Raw genomic sequence first — 23,100 nt, 5'->3', positions numbered from 1 at the left:
ACATCAGAGGGATGGACTAGTTCAGGTTATTTTTATTTGTGCTTCAGAATTGAAATATGGTGCTTGTTTTAAAAAAGGAAAGGAGATACTAACCACATGCCCTCTCCCACCTTTTACAGTCTTTCCTCTTTGCCTTTTAGGAAGCTGCTTTCTGTGTGTAATGCACATCATTGCAGTCACAAATAAGCTTTTTTTAGACGTATCAAAATAGCTATCAGATGACAAACCTGTGAAAAGTATCAGCTGCTTCAAAAGTTCTCTCAGAATGTCTGAAATACCATTTCAACTCATCAACACACCTTTGTTCCTATTGAGCGTTAGATTTCAGTCGATGAGATCGCCACTAGCTAACGAACAAGCTCGCAGCCGAACGTGAATTTTGAACATGGGCTTCAGCCTTAATGCAAGTATTTTTAAGCACTTAAATTACAGAATGTGTAAAATCTGTCAACACGTCATTTCTGTGAAAATTAACTGTTGATGACGCTGTTTTAAGTTAACGTTAATATTCCTAGATACATTTACTCCATAAATCGACATAAGCTTAACATAAATGTACCAAGTCTATCTGATAAAATACTGTATGTATCAAAAGAATATTGTATGTTAGGAGAGAATATTAATTGGAAATGAAATTTCTCGCTTTAGGAAATTCTGCTAAGCAGATAAATCTGTCAAATGAGACTTTATTTGTTTCTCTAGTTATGCCTTGTAATTTGGTTGAATTAGATCAAGTACAATCTGTTCCTTTGTAAGGGTGACCGGGGCTATTTTGCACATTTTTTTTACATCAGTGAATATTTGACAGTGTGCAATGATTGTTACTGTATATAGAATCAAACCTTACGGACTCTAGCAGTGCTAGTCACATTGGTAACCTGCTGTGTAGAAACAGATTTGAGAAAACAACACTTATATAGACTCTCTAAAAGATAATATTAAACATCACGTTTAATATATATATATATATATATATATATATATATATATAATTATTGCAAATACATATCTGTATTTAAAATATATTATTATTGACTTGGCTTTACAGGAGAAAAATAAAAATTGTAATCAAATTTGATTAGCTTTGGCTAAAGTAAGTTGTAATGAATTATACAAAACTACAACACATAAAACTTGACAACTTGCCCAAACCTGAATTTTGAACCAAAAATACTTTTAAAAATTGAATCTAAGTTTATATCCACTTTCTTATATGAATATATATAATCAGTAAAAATAAATTAAATGAAATTACAGTTCTCCAACTGAATTCTGAATCAGAAAAATAAGTTTTATATCTGTTTAAATCCGTTTTCATTATATAATTGTAATGCAAATTTGGTTTTATTGCATTCAGCAGCTATTAGAAAAGATATTGACATATGAATGCGAAAAAAAAAAATTATTTTTATTTTTTTTGTAATTACTGAAATATAATCCTTGTGACGATTTCCCTATGTGACAACTAGCCCCGGTCTCTGTTTTGTATTTCAGAGTTTTTCATTAAACCTCACTCAGAATATTAGAAGCTATTATAGCGAGACAATGAACAGTATTGCAAACTGCCAATCATACTTTCAGCTAAGAAAAGTGTAGAATTGTCCTCGAAATGTTTTAAGTCAGCTGGCGTTGCCAACCCAAATTTGAGCATAAAGTATCATAAGCTTGCACAGCAATCATGTAGTCTTGTATATTTTATTATAGGATACAGACGGTCCAATCTTACTAACGCAGAGTCCCTCAGTAAACGCTTTCTTAGAAACAGTATTGAGGCACGATGTGATGATGGATTAGTGCCCAGTCAGTTACCCAGAAGTCTTTATTAAGCTAGTGTTGGAATGTGTTTGGAACAGAAGTCTGTCGTGAAAGAATGAGGGAACACTTCGACTGTGTTTTTAATCTGTCCATGTTCAATATGTGAATATATTAAATATATATAAATATATTCTATGAGTATAAAAAATTCAAAATATATCACTGTTGTATTAACTTGAAATAGTCTAATCATGTATCTCTTATTACGGAATTTAGTGCCTTTTTTGGACAGTAGACTGTTCTGTAATTAATATGTAGTATAAAACGCATATGCTTTGTTACTTTTTTAAGTTTTGTTTTGACACTTTTGTTCATTTTCAAACTTTGTTTTTAAGTTGTTTTTATTTTAGAACTGTACCTTCTAGAGAATAAAAACTTAATGAGCTGAAAGACACTGTCTGATCTTACTTTTCATACATCACTTCAGAATTATTAAATAGTGCAAACTCTGAATATTCCTAATTCTGGAATTGTAGGATTGTTATTTGAAGACTGAAGACAATTTAATGTGTGCAGCTGCTCTTTTCCATGCAGAAAAAAATAATTGGCTGTCAGTTTGTTTGAAAGAAAACCAAATGACAATTAAAAAGAAGTCAAAATTTGAACATGGGTACACTGTAAAAAAAAAAAAAAAAAAAAAAAATTTAAGATTAAGGCAGTCAGCTTCAGCAGATTTTTGAGTTCTCTCAACTTCTTGTATTCAGTTTATACAACAAAAAGTTGAACTCAAATCTCCTACAAAAATAAGTTAAAAAAACTCAAAAATCTGCTGAAGCTGGCTGCCTTAATCTTTTAAATTCTCTCAATTTTTTTTTATTACAGTGTACTTGAATAATATTTTCTCCCCTTAAAGTCAAGGTAAAGCAAGCCAAGACTGGAACCCCTAAAACACACTAAATGACAAATGTGTAAATCAGTTCACTTTTTATTTTTCTTTACAGCCAGATTATTGTACAGTCAATATAAAAGAAATTATAAATGAATTATTATACATGATTATTCTTTGGATATCAGCATAGAATTGCAGATAATTAAATTAATCAAACCCAGCCTTGTGCTCAGATTGAACTCTCAAGATGCAACTATATACAAAACACACAAACACACGTATATTCTGGGTTCAAACGCTCCATATCGGGACAACTTTCATGACATAAAATCATCAGGACGAGGCACAGACTAGTGGTGAAAGATGGAGTCGTCCACTCACTGCTCACAAAAAGGGAAGGGAAAAAGAAAAAAAAAAAAAAGAGAAAAGAAAAGAAAAAAAAACTACAAAAGTAGAGCAGCAACTTCCTGCCAAGAGCTTCATCTGACATCTGTGTAAACAGCAGGGTCCAAAGCTTCCTTCAAAACCTCTTTCTCCTGATGCCCTTAATGGGAAGGATTTCAAAAAGGAGGAAAGCATGAGTCTCCACACCTGTATATAGTATTTGACTTCAAAAGGCCACTGTGTGCTTGCTCAGATATGGCTCTGGATCAATGCCATTTATGACAGATCAAGGTGTCATTACTGCTACTGTGCAGACTTGCTGACGTTGAACAGAATTGATGTAGGGGTGCATTCAACTGTTTTAGTGAAGAAAAATGGTAAATTGCACTTAAAAACAAAAACACCTAGTACACATCTAGTTAAAAGCATCTATGACTGAAATGTTGGGCCGTGGAGATCAGCTTACTGAAAATATCTTCAATAAGTTCATTTCCCCTCTCTTTTTAAAGTAACTCGTTAGGTTCAAAACAATGAACCATCAAATTCCTACAAGCACTTTTAACGTTATTGCTACAACAGAAATGTATTAACTTAGTAGAGACTTGTCATTCTAAAGGCAATCAATCTATTACCTTTAAATTAATACTTGAAGAATGACTAGTTACTAATGTGACCAGTAGGACTTAAAACCCTACCGTCTGAAGCCGTTGTTGCCAATCAAAGCAACAAAGACGTGCTGCATGTGTGCGTTTTTTTTTTTCTTTCTCTCATTATGAATGAGGCACAGATCAAGATACATTAAAAAAAACCAAATTAACCAAATTTTGACTGAACACAAACATCAACACCACAATAAAGGAAAAAATTAAAGGCAACTTCAAACTGTGGAGAAATGCGTTTTCTCGGATGGAAATTTTGAAATGTTTTTGACTTTTGAGCACCAAATCCAGTGAAAAGCAGATTTACAGTGGATCTTCGGTTAGTTTAAAGTTAATTTACAACAAAACTAAGTACCCTTTGGGCACATAAGCTATCTACTATAAATCAAATGTGCAAATTAATTTTCCATTCATGGGATTTTTACACTTAATAAATTCAATTTACATAACTACAACCATTAAAATATATTTTAATAATTTGATATTGCATTAGACTTCAGAAATCACACGATGATTTCCACGAATAGAATATAAAAGGAATGAAATAACACTTTTTCTCCATCATGATGTGAACAAGCGTCATATCTGCATGAAATCATGCTCCTTATTAAAAAACTATATAAATGTGACCGCTTTGCCTATACAGTATGCTAAAAATATTTAATGAAATTACTTTTAGATCTTTTAATTTGAATAAATAAGATGAAGTATTGCCAGTAATTGGTCCAATACACAAAACTGGAATGTGCTTTTACGGTGACCTTCTTGTGGAAGACAGTCATTTAGAAACCAATCAAACTGAGCTACTTTAAATTGTAAGCACAAAGTTATTTGAGGCTGAAGTAGTTTCAATAACCCAATTCCAATTAAAAGGCTGCTTACTTAAATGTGCCCCAACTCATCAGATTGTAAATAAGCCACGTTAAAATACTTTTTTTTTCTTTTCAGTCCAATCATCAAAATTAAGCCAGTCAATTAAACCTGAATGTGCCAATTCAGTCAAGTCTAAAAATTCACCATGTGCAATTAAGGATACACACCAAGCAGGTGGTTTCCTCCTAAAATACTGATAGGCAATTCTTCCAATGATAACAAACCAAATAAAATATCCCGTGTTGTGGATTTAGCCGACCAATCGCTGGTCAAGTAATAGCAGTATTTTATCAAAAACCTACATGAACCTGCTCAGGGTGGCACCTATGGCGAAACACATGCAACCCCTCCCCGATAGTGGCTTACAGCTGCAAACCCAACTGGGCATATCCAATGACTCTGATCGGATCCCTGAGATAATCTCTTACATGTCTACCATACCATTTACCACATTCTAACTAGTGTTACGAAGGTGCAATGAGGGATGGGGTGACTTAAAAGGCACATTCAGGAAACTAAAAACCGGCTGTGCAGAGAAGATAAAATGAAGCAATATTTGTAGTATCAAGTCCAAAAATGGACTCTTGGTAAAACCAGGGCACAAACAAAAATGATGGGTTGATCTCAAAGACCCGGAAGATTCATTTACGCTCAACTCAAGGAGACCTGCTTGAGTCCTCAAACCAAGGAGAACAGCTGAAGCAGCATGTTAAAAATTGATAGCACTCCCACATGCTACACATTAGCATAGCACCGAAACTGATAGAGGGGCTTGTAAGGGAATGTTGTACCACCTCCATGCAAAGTTGGGTATCAGAATGCTCCATTAGCCCAAGCACAGTGATGGATGGAGTTGAACTCCGCGGATAGATTCAGATGTTGGAGGCTCTGTCCTGCTCAGCTCATTGTCAATTAGCTGGTCCAGGATTTGCGATTCTCTCCTTTCTGAATGGCAGTGCCGGCTCCTCCCCTCAGTTGCTGACTGAACTCCCCGCTGCGGCGATTCTCAGTGTGCCTTTTGGAAGCTTCCCGTCGAGTCAGTCGATCTGGACGGACTAGCACTCCATAACCAAGGTTGCATCGGAAGTACTGGTGGCCCTCGATGGAACCATCATTCTTACCTAGTGGACAAAGGATAGAAAACGAACAAGGTTGGTAAATCGGTCTCACCAAGGTGTCAATGTCTCAGAAAACTTAAAGAGGTCATGAACACAGAAATAAAAATTCCCTTGATCTTTTGACATATAAGAGGTCTTTGTGCTATAAAAACATTCTGTCAGTTTCAGAACTCAACTTTCTCATTAATCTAAAAACAGCTTATTTTGAGGCCAAAATGACAGGTTGTTGAATGTGCCACTTGGCTAAACCCCGTCTCTGCAGAAGATGATCAACACCTGCTTCTACATCACTGCCTGTTCAGCCCCACCCACCAATTCACACATGCAGTGTAAATAATGATAGAGGTAAACGCAGGTCTACACAGAAACAAAAAGTTTTTGATGAACTTTATATTTAATGAAGTGCCAGACCGCACGAGTAAGAACTTGGTCCTTTGTTCACTTCATTTTACTGCAGATTCGTTAACAAACAAGGCACAATTCGACGCAGGATTTTCAGAAAGATTGAAACTAAAAGACAATGCTGTGTCAACTATATTTGATCTGACAGTAATGTCACAACACGCAAGTGTGAGTAACTGTTTTTATTATGTGGTCACTATTGCGTTGTCTGTTATTACAGATCGTTTGATATGTACTGAGCATTTATGCATTTTTAAACCTAAAATACAGCAGCATCCATCTGTGAAGGATGTAGGCTGTCAAACATACACAACTGTTAGCCAATCACAGCAGTGGGCGTTTACTTCCGAGTCTACAATCCTCCACGCCTATTCAAACAGAGCGTTCTGATGAGGGGGGATAAAACGGGACAGAAAATAGCCTATTACATCTAAACTATATTTTTGATGTAAAACATCAAACATTATAAGTGGACCTCAGAGAACAGTACAAAATATAGGCAGTTCATGACCCCTTTAATGATGGAAGATCTAACTCACCTGAGGGAGTGTCCAACTCGACCCCGACCCAGATGCCTTCTGAGAAGTGTGTTGGGCCGATGTAGCGGACCGTGCCAGACTTGTTGGATCCGACAGTGACTCTCCCTCCCACCTTGAGCCAAGCAAGTTCCTTGGGTTCCACATCCTCAAAGGTTATCTCTAGCTTCTCCAGGCTGTTAGTTTGTGTTGTGGTTGCTTTTCCATCTCCAAGAATGTTACTGAAAGACCTGAGTTCATTGGCTTTGACCTTCTGGAGGGAGAAAGGGCTGTCTGTGGAGGTACTCAACACCAGGGGAGAGGTTGCGTTTAGCTGTGCTTCCTGCTGAGAGGTGGTGACACCATTCCTGTTGGCCGCCTGGGTATCTTCCTCTTTTCTAGGCCTGTCAGATCTTAGCCCAGCTTCTACAGGAGCAACAGAGGCATTAACAGGGGTCGGTAGACAGTCTTCGTTGTCGTGTCTGGATGCTACGGGACCCACTTGGGAATTGGGAGTAGGGGTAAGGTCCCCGCAAGCTATGGAGACGTCGGAAAGGGTGGCAGTGGAGATGCTAGTAGAAAAATAGCCACTGGAGGCCTCGCTGATGGGGCTCAGGGGCAGGTCATGCGGATCATGCATAGAGGACGGGGCATCAGGCCCATCTGAAGCAGGACTCTTCCCCATTACTGCAACCTACGGGGAAGGATGTCCAAAACCACAAGGAACATTTAACTACACCTCAACCTATCATCTGACTCTCAAACAGAGAGCACATGCTAGGAAAACCACAGATTTAATAGCATGCAATTTACATCACATGCAGGAGAGAAAGACTGGGCTCTTAAAATATCTTCCTAGGCTATACTTTTGCAAAATACAAGTCTGTAACCCAATTCATCATTCATATTTATTTAATTTCACCAAAGATGGAGCATGAGATCAGAGTGGAGATCTACTTACCGGTTCTATTCTTACTCTTCCTTCATCAGGGTTGTTGGCTGTTTGCATCATTATTCGTGGCATATGCTGGAGAGATGAATGGAACGTATTAAATTTGTTTTTACGATTTCAGTAATGGTTTTCAGAGAGGCGGCACAAAGCTTGATTTAAGTGTCACGAGTTCATTTTTTATGTCGGGAGCCTTTGGATTATGTTTGATCTAAAGTACTGACAGATCAAAAGTCTGCGTGCAGGGGAGGAGTGATGTACACGATGAAATATCACTGTCATATTTTTTTCCCTCTACGCCTCCGTCGAAAGCATGCTGGGAGATATGATGAAAGGGTATGGCTTGACAATTAATCTTGGGGAAATTAAACACTGGAGTTTATCTATGGACTCCTGCCTAACATATAATCAGGTTTCCCTGACATGATTTACTTTGACAAAATGAGGACACCAAAAAAGCCTGTTTTCTCACAAAAAAGTCCACTACCAAGCAATAAGGCTTAATTTAAAGACTTAATTTTCCTCATACGAGATGGATAATATATCACAGATACAGTATATGGGCAATGTAGTAACATATAGAATTTCTGTCTATATGGAAATGAGGAGGCATGAAGACAGAACGACATTACGCTAGAATCTAAAATTGACAAATTAAATCGTCAAGAGGATTTGCATCCCTCTTTGATTACCACATATGATTTAGTCATCTAAATGCAGCATATTTCTGACAGGCTTTGTAGGCGCTAAAATGGCTATTTTTATGACTGATACTCTACATCAGTTTTTTTTTTCTTCTTTTTTTTTTACATTTATGCATTAAAATTACCCCACGGAACTACTATTGACAGGAATTTACATACAGAAATGTTTATAAGCATAGGTATTGCTTGTCTTTTGAATAAATTTAATAATTTGAGTTCTTTGTAACGGGAACATACTTTGAAAAACTAAAGAGGTGGGAAAAAATGACAAGAAAAAACATAAAAATGCATTCAGAAATAACATTAATTTATATATTAATTCATTGGTTAATTAACTACAGTTAAGCACATTTTACCCCCAAATCCTACATGATATATACATAACTGGACAACATTTAATATATTACTTTAAAAATGTTAAAAAAAATTTAAAATAATTTTTCCTTTTGGTTTTAGGGTTAAATGTGACCTGGACATTTCTTGAGAGTTTTTCTGAGACTCACCCAGGTGAACGAAGAAAGTTTTTAGGCATAGTTTTCTAATTAAAAAGTCGAAAACCAGACCTGTTGGGAGTGTGGAGAAGGTCTCAAATCTTTCTTGTCATCGCGTACAGGGAACAGGGACTTGAGCAGCTTGGGCATCTGAGGAACCAGGGCCTTGACTGGGGAGATATAAGAAGCAGCAAGCCCTGAAAAACCTGTGGGCGGGTTGGGAAGGAGGCAAACAGCAAGGTAGAGGTGTGGAGAAAGACGACAACGGTGGTGAAATAGAGACAGATGTAGAAAAGATATAAAAGGAGTGCATGAAGTCACAGTCACATAAAAATGTCACACTGACATTTTTTGACAGATCACAGAGACAAGGTGAAAAGAAGTTGAAGTCGAACAAGACTGGGAGAACTGCTTGAACTGGCATTATTGTGCCCTTGATGAAGATACAGGGATTTTCTCTGTAATAAGTGTTTGTTAAATTCATGAAACAGGTTAGAAATGAGAGTTCAGGCAGAAATGAACCACATTTACAGTAGAGAGCACAGAATTAAAAGTTGAAAGGACAGTCAAAAAGAATGGGTCATGCTGGAAACAGAAAGGAAGATTATTTTATTGCAGACTAAACCGTCCACAACCTGTAGCGCACTCTTTTAAGAGTGACAGTTATGTCGTACCTTGCTCTGGGTCCTGATTCTGTGTAGGTGGTGTAGGAGGTCTGGATGGTCGTGGCAGTGTTTTGCTGAACTGAGAGGATGTCCCAAAGATATCCTGCTGACTCTCCCATCGATTCTTACATAAGCGAATTGAATATTAGAGGTTACATAAAAAGACCCATTTCCTGTGGTGGACCATGCGTCTTATTTCCACCCTAGAATCTTACCTTGTTGTCATCCAGCACTGAGTTTAGTGACAGATCCTGTCTGCTTCCAGATAACTAGAGGAGGAAAAGGTGATGTGTGAATACAGAATGTGCCAGGCTGCAATGATGCTGAGCTTTCTTAACATTTCTGTCTGTTAAGATGACTTTAAGGCTGCAGATGCACTTACCCGGTGCACGCTGGGAGAGCTGAGACTGCGTCTGCTGCCCTTGCCTTTACCTGCCAAATGCTCCTTCACTGCCACCTCCTGTAGCAAATGATAAAAAACTGATTTACATGATGAAAACTGAACTCGAGAGTGAAAACTAGACAGCACTGTGAAGTCTGTGATATAATTCATAGGACTGCTTGTTTTAATGAACCGTATAAAAATGGAAAGTGCACTGGCAGCATTCATGTTTCATTTATAGAGTAAAATATGTTTTTAATTAAAATACTGCTGCGTATAACAGTGTAAGTTTATACAGAATGAGTTAAGTCTTGTGCTTAACATATGACTCCCCTCTGTTTTACTCCCAAAGTGATTTACAAACACTTTGCGAATCAGTTAAAAGGAAAAATGAATCACTACATCTGCCAGTCTTCCAGTATTCAGATTAAAATTAAAAACTATGTACTCAAATGGATTAAATGCAAAAAATGCAATCTTATCAGATCAAATAATATTAATGAAGGTAGCTGTGTGACCTGTCTCAGACGGTCCAGTGTGAGGATGTTCTCCACAGCCAGGACGCTCCGCAGGTACTTCTCTATAGCAGCTTCGTTGTCTGAGGATTTGGGGTTCTCAGCGCTGGCGGCCACACGGGCCAGCATCTCCCTGTCCTCTAAGCTCTGACCGTCCTGCTGACATACACAGCCGAGAGAGAGACAGGTGCTCGTAAACAAACCAACTCAAGAAACCAGGTTTGCATTTTTATCAGAGCAGCTTTCTTCTGGGTAATAGCAAACTAAAACGGCCTTTAAGCATTGCTGAGAGTTTTGCAGTGATGCATATGAGCTAATAATATTTATATTATTTAATATTTTAAGATTATCAGTCAATATTATCACCTTGCTTCAGTTCTAAAATCTACTGACAATTCTATTCTGAATTGGTGTTATTTTAGTAGTATTAACTTTATTTCAGTTCTAGTAATTGTAATACTTTAGCTAAAACTTATTTTATTTCAGTTAGCTGCCAAAGTAACATTTAATTTTTCATCTAATATTTAGATTTTATTATTTTTATTTAATCTTTTTAGTTACCAAACTATTCTGAATTTGAAGAGAAATTATTATATATTGTCATTGGTCACTGAAAACGCATATCATTCAGATTATGCTCTATTTATTATTCATATAATGCATTACATAGCCACACAAATATATTTTTGAAAGCAGATATTGTATGCTTACCCCTGGGATGTTGGAGACGACTTCAAAGGTCACTCCACAGCCAGGAATAGTGCTCCTGGTGGACATTCTCCTTAAGAAATTTTGAGCAAAACCCTGTTCAAAAAAAAAAAAAAAATTTTTTAAATATGTAGAGATCATAATTTTTTTTTTTTTTTTTAACAGTATATCTAAAGCTTGAAATTCCAAAAAAAAAAAAAAGTATAAAGTTTATAGCACCAAATATTTCTGGCACAGCTGTATGTAAAAAGTGTAAAAAGACACTTTCCTACAGTTCTGATGATAGTGTAGGTTATACAAAGTAGGCTATCCCGCACCTGTCGTCCAGTGAGGTTCACACAGATGCGTTTGCGCAGGACTAGCTGCATCTCTGCAGGGTGGCTGAGCTGCACCATGGTGCGGATGGTCAAGTATACTCTCTGATCTGGGACGGCACCTCGACTCAGCTGTGGACATTCATGAACTGTGGAGTCCCAAGAAGCTTCGGCTTTCACCTGAAATAAAAATGGTTTTTAATACAATCCTATAAAATCAATTAGGGAGCCTCTGAGAGCCCTGAGGGTGCGTAGTTCATATTCTCACCTCTCCATCATAGTGTTTGACAATCTGAAGGTCAAAAAATTCATCCTCATCTTCTGAGCTGAGCATGGCATCCCAGCCACCCGCCTCGGGAACGTCTAGGTTCTCCTGAGAGCTGAAGTCATCAGCTAGAGGAAGTAATAAGAGAAACACAGGATGAACAAGTGTGAAAATGAATGTAAAGATAAATCGTGCTTGCAGTGGAAGAAAGGTCACAGAGGACATTGCACTTCTGTTTTTAAACAGCCAAGAAAAACATACCACTCAAGTCGAGGAAGAGCACTGGAATGTGAGTTTCCATTCCAGGTACTGGTACCCTGCCAAGAGAGAAATGAAAATCAACCCAAGGCCAAATACTCATGACTAAACATTTGTAAAAATGTTTAACTGATGCTGACATTCATTTAACAAACAAAGCCTCAAATCCAAAAATTATTTATTAAAACACATCATTTAAGGTTTATAACAACCTGTCTTAAAAGCTAACTGCATAGAACTGGATAGACATTAAATATCATTCAAACCTCTGACAGACAATGTGTTTACCAGTTATAACATTTTATAATTTAAGTGTTCAGTGTAAATGCAAATAGTTCGGAGTGGTTGTAGCAGTGCTGTACCACTCAGCAGGAGCTCCTGGTATTCCACTGCCAGCAGAGGGCACCATCACTGCATTTCTCTCCTCTGTGAGCGTCAGACGCCACTCCAGCAGCTGGGCCTCCCTCTCCACATCATCCTCAGACTTATCTGGTCATGGAGAGCAAACTAGTCAACAGTGATTTCTGTAATTTCATGCTAAGCAAAACCCATTTCCAGTTGAGTCCCTACAACATAAATATAATTAATTTGAAAATTTATATATACACAATTTATAAAAATTAAAATACATCCCTATTTATCTATAAAAGCATTATTTGATCTTATAATAACATTAAGCAAACCAAAAAATAAAATAAAAAAGATAAGTGGACATGCAGTGATAAAACACTGCCCAATCAGTGTAGATCTGATTCAGTCAATTCCCTAGCTTTTTTTTTTTTTGTGACTGGCAAGGGAACAAAAAGAAGCTATGTGGGATTTTGGACCAATGCATGATGTGTACAAACAGAAACAACATACAAAATCAGATCCACATTTCTTCTGTCTGCTATACATCTAATCAGTCTGCGACACGAGCTCCCCAAAGCTAATTAGCAACAAACTAAAGTGAGGAAAGCACTATTTTGTAGTCCATTACTGAGCTAAGACAAGTACATGTGTCTATCTGGTTTTTACCCGTTTTGCTGACCAACGTCTGAAGATGTTGGTCCAGATACTCTTGTCTCTTAGTGAGAGCAGTGAGCCACTGACGCCGCAGACGCTCCAGATCTTGCTCCTACAGGATGACGGACAAATGCATAAACACAAAAGCTTCTATTGCTTGGCCATTTCTATTTTGCTAATAAAGGCTTTTTATGTCTTTAATGGGCAAGACAGAGGAGAAAGACAGGAAAGAAGTGGGAGGGAGAGACAGGAATGTGACGAGGAAATGACGCAGATTGGATTCAAAACTGAATCTCAGCAGGAGCACCACAACAGCATGAAAAATATAATATAATATGAAACATTTATAATAATAATCAATTTCTTACATTTATTAACAACTAAAAGCCTGTCATAAATGTATTGACATCCAAACATACCTGATAACTGTCCATTTCATCGCCCTCAACCTAAAAACAAAAACAATATAAACGTTATAGACTCTCAGACAACATTCAGACATCATCCTTCTAAATGCTAAATGTTTAGGTGAAAAAGAATGTTTACCTCTTGTGGCTCGTTGTTTTTAGTCATCTGCACCTGTCTGATCTCCACACAGCCGATGGACACTCCCAGAATGATCTCTGCTATCAAAGGCATTGTGCCGGAGTCCTGCACTGAACGCACCTCCACCTGAATCCGCCGAGACTGGCCCTGAGAAAGACACCAAAAACAGTTAATACCCCATGACAAAAACCCTAAAGTGAAATGTTAAACAACTCTGTTGATAGAATAACAGCGCACAAGTAAAATACAGAGTTCACATGCCTAGGAGTCAAATAAATCTACCAAAAACAAAAACAGCTATAGAATAGAACACCTCGTTACCATCTGTATTATACCTGTGACTAAAAACAGGTCACAAGGTGCTATGCTTTATTCTAATCATAATAAACAACTATAGACAGTTGTGGGCTAACAGACATACAGTGGTGTAATTTATAATAAGCATGCAGGAACATGAAGTGTCTGACCTGTTTGAGCTGGAAGATGCCACCCGTGCGAACATCTCGCGCCGGCACCACCTCCACAGGCATGTACTCTCCATTCTCATTCAGCTCTAGAATCTGCACCCACATCTCCAACTTGCGTGTTACTTCGCTCCACCTGAGGACACGGAAGAGTCAAACCAATCCGAAAAGCAGGAAGCAGATCACTTGATGCAAGACACCCCAGTGTTCTCTACATTACTGAAAGTATAATCGGACAATTACAGGGGGTTGAAGCTTAAGTCTCTGCTCACCTGTCACGTAAAGTGCGTGTTTTGGCCTGGATGATGCTGAGGTCCCACAGCGCAGGATTCCTGCCTGGATCAGCCTGCCTGTGTCCGTATACCTCGATGGCTACGGCACCCTCTGTTAGATACTCGATAAAATCCTCCGTTACAGTCACAGCATGGTCCTACAGTACAGAGAGTATAACAAAAGTAAATGTATGTTAATAATTTCTTGATAACTCCTGTGTTAAAGGAATATATAATCCAGAAATGACAATTTGTTGAAAATGTATCCTCAGATATAGTTTGTTTCTTCATTGGACCAGATTTGGAGAAATGTAGCATTACATCTCTCTGCAGTGAATGGGTGCCGAGAGTTCAAACAGCTGATAAAAAAAATATCACAATAATCAACAAGTAATCCACACCACTCCAGTCCATCAATTAATGTTTTTTGAAGCAAAAAGGTTTTAACTTCAAACCATTGATTCCAATAAAATACGAGTCCTCTATTCATTATATTGCTTTCTACGTTGAAAATGTCATCTAGTGAGAGGACAACAGAGGATGGACTTTTTCACTGTAGGAATTATGAATTCTGGCCAGAAATGACACTGGAATTAAAATCGTCTGAATGATGGATTTGTTACTTCCTAACATGCAGCTTTTCACTTTACAATACATTAATTTATGGACTGGAGTCGTGTGGATTATTGTGATGTTTTTATCAGCTGTTTGAACTATCATTCTGACGGCACCCATTCACTGCAGAGGATCCATTGGTGAGCAAATGATGTAATGCTACACTTCTCCAAATCTATTCCAAAGAAGAAACAAACTTGTCTGTATCTTGGATGGTCTGAGGTTTAGTAAATTAAAATTTTTGGGTGAACTACTCCTTTAAATGAACAAAGATGCCATTTGAGAGACCCAAAGTCTTTAACGCTGAAAGTCAATATTAGTAATAATTCACAATTTGGGCTATTACTGGTTAATTTACCATTTGATTGTAAAAGCACATGTCTTGACTCGTACCTTAACGCTGTCAAACACCACCATGCAGTGGGGGTCTTTGCTGCTGGAAAAGGAGGCAGAGGGATCCACTTCTGGGGCAACAATGATAGGCTCTGCTTGGTCCCAAAAAGAGTACTGACAGAAGACAAAATTGGACAGGTACTGCGGGAGACCAGTAGCCTGCAGGATCTTAATCTGATTGAGAGACACAAGTAAAATAAGTATGAGGTATGATTTTTTTAAACCAATTTTAAATATGAACACACTGGATATTGTGCTGTTAATATTCATTTTAGTTAACTTTTAAAATATTTAAAACCAAAAATCTCGACATGACTTCGATGCACAAAACCTGCTTCTGCAAACTTTGGTACTCACCATACAGACCAGTTTGCGTTCCTGTACATCACCGTCTGGGCTTCCATCACTTTCGTCTCCTCCGGCAACACCGTCATCAAATCCTCCACCCATTCTCATCACCTCCACATGCAGCCGCCCAGCAACCTTACATCAGCAACAAGTAAACACAACCCTTCACTGGTCTGCTGGAGATAAACTGTGTCTCATGCTTTATATGATGACTCGATTAGATTCCATTTCACAGATGAAATTGCATTTGATTTAAATTTACATCCCATTTTATCTACTAGAAGAAATTTTCTTCAGAAATCAAATGAGTCTCAGTGAGCGTTAAATATTCATAGCGAGTCAAACCACTGATCATTTTTGCCTGACAGCTGCAGACAGATCTGAACACATCATCCTCTCACCTCTCCTTTCTGATTGATGATGGGAACCGCATATTGTAGCTTTACGTCATAGAACAGGCAGGAGAGGAAAACGTTGGCCACCCCGATTAAACTGTGGTTCACCTGCTCATCGAAGAAAGGGTCGGCTCTCTTGAAGTACGAGCGCATCACCTATGAGATGGAGAGAAAACCACTCCTGTAGTGTTACCTTTTCATTTTTAATGCACAGTAAAGCGTGCGTGATGAATAAGAGCTTACAGGGTTGTCCTCGTCAAAGTCCTTCCACTCCTGATAAAGCTCTCTCATGTCCACCAGCCGGTTTTCCATCTTCTCAAGGGCCCATATTTGCTTCCCTTTGCCTTTCCTCCTCACCTGAATGGCGGGTTCGCTCAATACAGCATCTCGCTGCATACACAAACACAAAAAAGGTTAATGCTTATTCTAAGCTTATCTCATATTATCCTATGTATAGAGGGTTTCTGCAAGTTTTAGGAAAGGTAAATTCAAGACTTGAGACAATGTGTCAATATGTTCCCTAAATGTAAATATGGTCACACTTTATTTTAAGCTTCAATTCTCGCCATGTATTAACAAACAATTAACTATGACTTCTGCCTCAATAAACTCCTAATTTGCTGCTTATTAATAGTTAGTAAGGTAGTTGTTAAGGTATTAGGTAGGATTAGGGATGTAGAATATAACCATACAGAATATGGGCTTTATAAGTACCGATAAACAACGAATATGTTAATAATAGGCAAGCTAATAAGCAACTAGTTAATAGTGAGAATTGGTCCCTATACTAAAGTGTTACTGAAAATATCATAAGTTGTATTAGCAAAAGTATGAAAATAAAACTTTCAACAAAACCCCATTACAATTGTACAATAACTTTCACTACCTTATGATCACACTGCAAAAACATGATTTTCTTCCGCAGTATTTTTGTCATGTTTTCCAGTGCAAATGTCTCAAGATTCTTAAATCGAGATGCATAGAGTAGCAAAAATGACAGAACCCTAGAAGTCTTGTTTTCTGTGAAATCAATCAAAATGAAATGAGTTTACGAGTAAATCTACTGATAAGGTCAACTTAATTCAAAGGGAAAACAAATTTTCATATCCCACTGAGAGGTATTTGTTCTCGTTTTAAGCACAAACTCACTTCATTTTGTTTACTTTCTCATAAAACAAGACTTCAACTTCCATCTTCATGTTGCATTTCAAGTAAATGTATCTTAATTTAAGGATGTTTAGATATTGGAAAACTAGAAAACAAGACAAAAATACTGATGAAGATATTTATTGTTTGTTTTATATATCTATTTGCTCCCATTTAAGACCTTTCAACCTTAATTTGTCAGAATTTTAAAGACCTGTAGAAACCCTGACATGGGTCTAAAATGTATCTGACCTTTCTGTTGGCGTTAAGGTTTGCAGCAGGGATCTGTAGAGTAACTCTGTACTCGGTTCTTTTGTCCAGCTCTTCAGCGATGAAGCTCGCCTCCTGCACTAACAGATTAGCCCGTACGATCTGCTCCCTCAGTTTCCTCAAGCTCCGCGTCAGCACTACCTCCCTGGTGTCACCAAAATAGCAGTGTTACAACAAACTCACCATGTACCAAATTTCACCTTGGGAAAACGAAACGCATTTGTTTCCACCAAAAACTGAAATCTCACCTCTCCTCGCTCCACTGGCGCAGGCGGTGCTGGGCACTGGGTGATGACGACATTCCTCCCTGGCTCAGTCTCTCCAAGCTGCGGTACTGCGGCTGCAAGGGCTGTGACTGCGGTATCTGCATGCTCTGTCTGTCTGGAGTCAGCTGTTTGCGCAGCTGCTGCAGCTCCTGCTCATACATCAGCCGCTGGCGCTCAAGAGCAGTCTGCTTCTCCTCCTCATGCTGACGCTCCAGAGACTGCAAAACCGCCTGCATGGGGTCTGTTAGACAACAAAAACAGAAATTTTTCACATCATTTTGAATCGTGTTTTGGCTACTGTACCTTTAAGACTTAAAGGTAAATTACATGTTTTGACTGACATGTGAAATGAGTTAACATTTAAATGCAAAATAAGTGTTCATATTTTTAATAGAAGTAATGTTCCAATTTTTATTTCAGCTGTACCAAAGTTTGGGGTCAGTAAGATTTTTTTGGTAACAAATTAATATTTCTATGCACATCAAATGTGACAGTAAAGATATGTATAAAGTAACAAAAGATTTCCATTTCAAATAAATGCAGTTCTTTTGAAGTTTCAATTCATTAAAAATCCTGAAAAAAAGCAAATCACAGTTTCCACAAAAATATTAAGCAACACAACTGTTTAAAATGAAGATATTTCACATACATTTTGTGGCTAAAACTCACCGTTGCTGCCCAAAGCCTTCATCATGACTTCAGTCTGAGCAAACTCGTAGCTGAAGCTGACCTCACTGGACACCTCGCTGGCCGTGTCTCCCTCCCCGTCCAGCTGCTCACTGCTGTTACTGTTCTTCATGTTCCCTCCCTCACCCTCCTCTTCCTCACCCCTCAAGCGTCGCTTCGGGAGGTTTATCCTGAAGAAGACACAAATATAAAGAGTCTTCATAAAAGCATCCATACAGCACTTTCACGTACAAACACAGGAAGCCGCTATGTGCCATTCTTTAGTCTAGGGTAATAAAACTGACCTGAAGAAGTGATTGTTTCCCCAAAAAATACGGTCACCATGGTGAAGCTGCTGCCGGCTGGTGACTGGAGATCCATTCACACATGTTCTGTAACAGAGGAAACATCAAATTATTTTATAAACTTTAGATTCGACATTTACCTAAATAACGATTTGGCTGCTGTTGTTTTCCTTTAACTTGTAGTAATAACTTTTTAGGTAAAAGAACCTAATGCATACATTTAAATGTACTATACATGCATAGTGCAAAGAAAACCTGCGGTTAAGCATTCATGGTTTAAATTGAACCTGTGACCCTTTTGGTTTACCCATCTCACATTTATACTCCTCCTCGATGCATTACCTTGAGTTTCTGTAAGGATTGAGAAAGACAGCTCCCTCAGGTGTGATGTTAATGACACAATGCTCTGCTTGGATGCCCATTCCACATAACTGGATGTCCTGTGAATCTGCTGATCCAACCTTAGTGTGTTCCTGCAAAACATCCCAGAATTAACTGCAGTTAGGTTACATCCATAGGGGCAAAATCAACACATAATAGATGTTCAAGCACCAAATTATAAATTAAACTAGAATAGTTTTTTTTTGTAGTTTTTTTCCTGTAATACTACTACTAATTAGTTCATCATTTCAAAACAGTATTACATATATAAGAATAATAAAATGTACATAAAATATACTTTCAATATATTGTATTACATTAAAACGTGTATAATAATAATAATAATCAGCATGCATAATATAATATGTAATAAGTAGCAAACAGAAATAATACTATTATTAAAATAATATACACACAATATACAAAACTCTTAAAATAAAATAAAATGTTTGTGCATTACCTTTAGATAATAAACCAATAGTTCATTAAGGGCAGGGTCAGCGTTGAGGTTGACCAGGAAGCATTTATCTTCTCCAACCTTGATACCAGATGACTGCAGAGAGATGCCAAGACTCTCCAGCTGTTTTTGTCTCTCCTGTGCAAAGAAAAAAAGAAAGCGAGAAGTTGTTTAGCGTCCTCTTCTGTGTTTGACGGATGGTGTTATGGAACATGAACTACAGAACATCCAGACATAAACAAAATTACAGTCCAGACAAAACAGTGCAAATTATTGTTGCTGTTACTTGTGCGATTTCCTCAGTCTTCCTCAGCTTCTCTTCCCAGGTGACCGTCATCTCCTGTATCAGTTTTTCAGATTCCTCCAGTCTCTCCTTCAACTCTGGTGCCTTCATAGACTGTAGAGGAACATGGCTCTTAACATGCTGTTTTTGACATTTTGCAACGTCATACTAAGAACATGATGAAAAGTGTGTACCTCAGCCTGCGTCAGCTGATCTCGCAGTTTCTCCACCTCCTCTCGGAGTTCCCGGATGATCCTGGCATTGGGGTCTTCATTGACCACGGCATGGTTGACGATGCTTTTTGCTCGGTCTGCATAGCGTAACGTTGACAGCGTCTCATCATAATTATCTGCCGCAGGGCTTATAGTGGCAACCATGGCAGTCCGACTGTTTCCACCCAGACTGTCCTGTGGTTACACCAGAAGGATGGACATTAAACATCAATGCACAGGGCAAAGCGGTCACTTTCCAGAGATTATACATTCAAAAGTGTGTGGATGGAACTGGATTGGAAAATGTAAATAATACTGTGGAAATTCCCCTTCCTGGTGTTTACTGGACAGAATGACTGTTCATACCTTGAGCAGCCATGTCAGCACCGAATCTCTGTAGGGCACAAACTTGTTCTTGTTCTTTCCAGCACCCTGGTCTGCCAGAGCTGAGATCACCAAACCCAGAGTGGTTAAAGACCTGTCCAGTGTGGAGAGGAAAGATAGAAATGGAAAAAAAAATAAGTGAGAGAGAAACAGACCAAGGAAAAAGACACACTTCACACACAGAAATATGCACTGGCAGACCAAAAAGCCTTCACCAGATTTATAAACCTTTCTCAGAACAAACTGTGCCCTTAGATGTAGCCAATTTAACAACTCTGATTCTCCACAGTATCTTTAAATCAACTAAAATACATTCTTAGAGGGCTAAAACATCCAGACACAATATTAGTGGGGAGCTTCGCACTGTAAATGAAGATTATGTCTACACAGAAGATCAAACTTATTTCAAAACAGTTATTTTCCATGACATGGCTCCTGTAAAAGACAAAGCACCCATCCAACAGAAAAGGAAACGCCTCAATTTAGTGCAACAGGAAAATATTCAGAGGTGACTCAGACATTCAGAGACTAGATTAAGCAAGAGAATCTCACAAAAACATGTCTGGGTCACATTTTACTCCAAAATTGAAAGGGAAAAAATTATAAAATTATGCATGAAGAAAATGAAGGTAATTTTTGGAGCATGTAATTGTTATTTCATCGTATTACATTATTACTAATCATCAATAAATAATTTACAATTAATAATATAATATAATTGGTGCTGGTCAAATGATTAATCGCGATTAATCACATCCAAATAAAAGTTTTTGTTTACATAATATATGTGTGTACTGTGTATATTTATTATGTATATATAAAGACACACATATACAGCATATATTTTGAAAATATTATATAATAATATATAAAATAATGTATATATTTATATAAATTATATCATATTTAAATGTATTTAATATATAAATGTAACATTTTTCTTAAATATATACATGCATGTGTGTGTATTTATTTATATATACACATAATAAATATACACAGTACACACATTATGTAAACAAAAACTTTTATTTTGGATGCGATTAATGGTTTGACAGCACTAAATGTAATATAATATAACATAATATAATCCATTCATTCTCCACATTGCTTGTCATTGGTATATATCATATTGTATAGTAATATGATATTGATTAATGGTCAAATAACCTACTAATTATTATTATTAATTATTTCATATTTTTATATAATATAAGAGTAATCAAATAATGCATTTAATTGAAAAAAAAAATTAAAAAAAAAAAAAAAAAAAAATTTTTAGGCTTCCTTTAAGTTAAAAATAATTTTGTATTTTTGGGGCAAAATATCAACTAGGCTTGTTCTTGACAGTTTCCATAAGATTAATGCAAAACCTCTGCAGGTTTGTACATTCATTTAATTAAAAAAGTACCAAGACAAGACAGATTTATAAAAAAAAAAAAAGAAAAAAAAAAAGGCATCATGCAGAATGAGTCAAGGTTGAACACACTTGTTAATGTTGCTGCCTTCCTTGAGCCTCTCGCCTGCAGCACCCGTCTTTGCAGCTCTCTCACTTCCTGCCAAGTCCACCAAACTCAGCTTACTCACCTTTTCCCCACTTGTCTGTAGAAAGAGAAAAAGAACAAAAAAAGAAATGAGAGACGTTACGTTCAAAACTGAATACTGCTTACCGCATAATATACACTGGCTACTTCTTTTTTGGGAATAGCATGTCACATGACCTCATTATGTGTATGTTTCCATGATTGGCGCCTAGTTATCCTGGAAATAAACAGTGAACTAACAGTGGCGGGAGCTAATAAAAAAGCAACATAATAATCCCTCACTACTGAACATTTCCATGGTTGTCAATCCTGTCTGTGCTTGTCCTCCCAAGAAACCCAGGGAAACGGCTTTAAATGTTAAATTTGTGTATGAATGACCACGCTGGACAAATTCTGGTGAGCTGTCCTATATTACGAAGGAACAATGACAAGAGAGGCTATAGTGGGCCGTAGACAAGCATCCATTGTTCTCCTCTCTATTGCACACAGCATTGGAGCAGTATGTGGGGTGGAGTTCCTTTATGTGCCCCAGCATCAGACCTTACTGTACACAATCCCCCTGTTTGAGCATCAGAGATGAGGTTTAATTGAGAGGAGAGGCAGAGAGATGTGAGCACAAGCTGAGAGGATATGGGAAGTCGTGAGGAGGGGGGACTGAGCTGGACCGAGATTACAGTGCATTACAGCAACAAAGAGAGTCCTTGTGCTGCGAAGGCTTCAGGCTCCACATGCACATTGGCTGAGAATACACAATCATATAGAGCCAGAGTTAATTCGTTAATCTATAATCGGCTATTTAAAGGAGACACATTCTGCTCTTTTGTAGCATTTAATTTTTTTTCCTACTTTAACTACACTCGAGTTACTTCTTTATGACCCACTTCCACCTTCTCTGTGACCTTTAGAACGAACAGGCAGTTCTCGCTACTGTACCTTTAAGACTTCTAAATATATGAGTGACCTCTGCAAGCACATTGTTATGAGTTCACCCCTCACAACACATTAGCAACTGCATAGCGAGGCAGTGACAACCACCCTAGCAAATACAGAGATAGCCTACATATTAATCCCCAAGAACGGCAACTGCATGGAAACGCCCTGGAAATCACCATGAACACCCTAAAAACCACATAGCAACAAGGAAACACCCTGACAACCACTCAGAACACCTTATCCACCTTTTAACCATACATTTACCTTCTTGGAAACTGCATGGCAACACCATGATAACCATTCCGGACACAACAACCACTCAGAACACCCTAGCAACCTTATAGCTATTGTTGGATTACAAATTTATAA

The 23,100-nt window shown here is 37.7% G+C and overlaps 1 protein-coding gene across 4 annotated transcripts in view; it reads right to left on the bottom strand.

Moving 5' to 3' along the window:
• Window positions 1–2,724: 2,724 nt before the first annotated feature.
• Window positions 2,725–23,100, bottom strand: part of kif13ba (kinesin family member 13Ba) — a 42,275-nt gene continuing 21,899 nt past the window's right edge. Inside the window, exons 9-40 of one of the 4 annotated variants that reach the window (XM_058748735.1) lie at window positions 21,744–21,856; window positions 20,237–20,348; window positions 19,853–20,065; window positions 19,662–19,772; window positions 19,379–19,513; window positions 18,880–19,010; window positions 18,538–18,624; window positions 18,236–18,423; window positions 17,549–17,807; window positions 17,283–17,445; window positions 16,128–16,274; window positions 15,891–16,040; window positions 15,499–15,624; window positions 15,142–15,315; window positions 14,134–14,291; window positions 13,865–13,997; window positions 13,398–13,544; window positions 13,271–13,300; window positions 12,864–12,963; window positions 12,209–12,335; window positions 11,850–11,905; window positions 11,592–11,716; window positions 11,327–11,503; window positions 11,013–11,105; window positions 10,305–10,460; window positions 9,787–9,864; window positions 9,620–9,673; window positions 9,414–9,528; window positions 8,812–8,945; window positions 7,557–7,622; window positions 6,620–7,289; window positions 2,725–5,681 (exon numbers count right to left, since the gene is read on the bottom strand). In XM_058748735.1, the coding sequence (XP_058604718.1) occupies window positions 5,473–5,681; window positions 6,620–7,289; window positions 7,557–7,622; window positions 8,812–8,945; window positions 9,414–9,528; window positions 9,620–9,673; window positions 9,787–9,864; window positions 10,305–10,460; window positions 11,013–11,105; window positions 11,327–11,503; window positions 11,592–11,716; window positions 11,850–11,905; window positions 12,209–12,335; window positions 12,864–12,963; window positions 13,271–13,300; window positions 13,398–13,544; window positions 13,865–13,997; window positions 14,134–14,291; window positions 15,142–15,315; window positions 15,499–15,624; window positions 15,891–16,040; window positions 16,128–16,274; window positions 17,283–17,445; window positions 17,549–17,807; window positions 18,236–18,423; window positions 18,538–18,624; window positions 18,880–19,010; window positions 19,379–19,513; window positions 19,662–19,772; window positions 19,853–20,065; window positions 20,237–20,348; window positions 21,744–21,856 (4,737 nt within the window). In that variant the 3' untranslated portion in view covers window positions 2,725–5,472. Of the gene's footprint in view, window positions 5,682–6,619; window positions 7,290–7,556; window positions 7,623–8,811; window positions 8,946–9,413; window positions 9,529–9,619; window positions 9,674–9,786; window positions 9,865–10,304; window positions 10,461–11,012; window positions 11,106–11,326; window positions 11,504–11,591; window positions 11,717–11,849; window positions 11,906–12,208; window positions 12,336–12,863; window positions 12,964–13,270; window positions 13,301–13,397; window positions 13,545–13,864; window positions 13,998–14,133; window positions 14,292–15,141; window positions 15,316–15,498; window positions 15,625–15,890; window positions 16,041–16,127; window positions 16,275–17,282; window positions 17,446–17,548; window positions 17,808–18,235; window positions 18,424–18,537; window positions 18,625–18,879; window positions 19,011–19,378; window positions 19,514–19,661; window positions 19,773–19,852; window positions 20,066–20,236; window positions 20,349–21,743; window positions 21,857–23,100 lie in introns of those variants that run through there. The other 3 variants (XM_058748737.1, XM_058748736.1, XM_058748738.1) reach the window with 3 other exon arrangements.

Source organism: Onychostoma macrolepis, chromosome 17 (assembly GCF_012432095.1).
Source record: "Onychostoma macrolepis isolate SWU-2019 chromosome 17, ASM1243209v1, whole genome shotgun sequence".
Lineage (NCBI taxonomy): Eukaryota > Metazoa > Chordata > Actinopteri > Cypriniformes > Cyprinidae > Onychostoma > Onychostoma macrolepis.
Note: the sequence above shows the minus strand (reverse complement) of the source record. Positions and strands in the feature narration are given on the sequence as shown.